The sequence below is a fragment of the Eimeria tenella genome, genomic scaffold, assembly GCF_000499545.2.
Source record: "Eimeria tenella Houghton genomic scaffold, Eth_scaff2962, whole genome shotgun sequence".
Lineage (NCBI taxonomy): Eukaryota > Apicomplexa > Conoidasida > Eucoccidiorida > Eimeriidae > Eimeria > Eimeria tenella.
The window spans coordinates 740-2,130 of NW_013542838.1; the positions used below are offsets into that span (position 1 = coordinate 740).

A 1,391-nucleotide genomic window follows, 5' to 3' on the forward strand; every position below is an offset into this window, starting at 1 on the left:
TTAGTTTTCTGTGTTTTGAGGGGTTTGTTTCTCCGCACTGCCTCTGCAGCGAAGCAGTAGACACTAACCGGCTTCACTCCCAACCCTGCTGCTGCTGCTGCTGCTGCTGCTGCTGCAGGGAGCGTGTGCGTGACTCTGGCGACTCTGGAGGGGGACGAGTTTCTGGATCCTTCTTGTTTGGGATCTTGCGCGGAAGTTTCGGAAGAAAGAGTTGGAGACTGGGATTACATTTTCTTTCGAGGCTGCAAAGCAGCAAAAGCGGCGACGATAGTGCTGCGGGTGGGTGGGGTGTACGTACACCGCGCGGGGTGTACGTGGAGGTGCTGGGGTGTACGGGGAGGTGCTGGGGTGTACGTGGAGGTACCGCACCGGTTTTTCGCGTTTTTTTTCGTTTTTTTTCGTTTTTTTGAAGTTTTTGGGAATTAAATGCTGAAACTAACCAAAGAATTCGGAAGCAGTTTGGAAATTTGGTTGTTTGGGCCGTTCAGGGCGCGAACGAGTACATCCTGGACGAGCTGGAGCGGTCGCTGCACGACGCGCTGTGCGCCGTGAGCCGGTGCCTGAGCTGCGCAGCAGTTTGCCCCGGAGGCGGCGCCGTTGAAGCCGCCTTGTCCGTTTATTTGGAAGACTTTGCAAGGACTTTGGGCAGTCGGGAGCAGCTGGCAGTTGCTGCGTTTGCAGAGGCGCTTTTGGTGGTGCCGAAGACTCTGGCGCTGAACGCGGCGCTGGACGCGACGGAGCTGGTGGCGCGGCTGCGCGCGGCGCACGCGCAGCAGCAGAGTGTGGGGCGGGAGCTGGGATCGGGATCGGGGGCGGGATCGGATCCCCGCGAGCTCCAGGGCCTCGACCTCGTCGCCGGCAGGCTCTGCAGCCCGCTCCTCGCCGGAGTTGCAGAAGCAACTTTTTCCAAGTCCAAATGTCTCAAGTTCGCGACGGAGGCAGCAGTGACAATTCTGCGGATCGACGACTTCATTCGCCTGGCCCCGGAGCCCGAGCGCAAGGAAAGAGAATAGACTTTTCGCCGTTTTCTTTCACTTCAGTTCTTTCTTTCAGCTCAGTTGCAGTTCCTAATTGTTTACTTTTGTTCAAATGCGCTGAAAGAGGGGAGCAAAACGAATGGTCACTCCGCTTGTGGCGAAAACGGGGGTTAACGCGAACTGCAATTCAACTTCGGCGGAAGGGAAATGGACATTGCAAAAGTGAACAGTGCAAAAAGTGGAAATTAAACAGAAATGCTCTGCAAATGTACTCAACTCCGGGAATAGATTCGACAAAGAAAGTCCAGGGAAAAAGAAATATTTACAATGGATATTTTCCTGTTCTGGGGTGTACGTACACCGCTGAGGTGTACGTACACCGCTGAGGTGTACGTACACCTCAGCGGTGTGGGG

At 55.3% G+C, this 1,391-nt stretch overlaps 1 protein-coding gene across 1 annotated transcript in view; it reads left to right on the plus strand.

Annotated features, from left to right (window-relative positions):
• ETH_00042415 (T-complex protein 1 subunit alpha) overlaps nt 1–1,013 on the plus strand; it is a gene marked incomplete at both ends in the record, with an annotated part of 1,584 nt that extends 571 nt beyond the window's left edge. Inside the window, 2 exons of the mRNA XM_013375671.1 lie at nt 151–279; nt 489–1,013. Of these exons, the coding sequence (XP_013231125.1) occupies nt 151–279; nt 489–1,013 (654 nt within the window). The remainder of the gene's footprint in view (nt 1–150; nt 280–488) is intronic.
• Nucleotides 1,014–1,391: the final 378 nt, after the last annotated feature.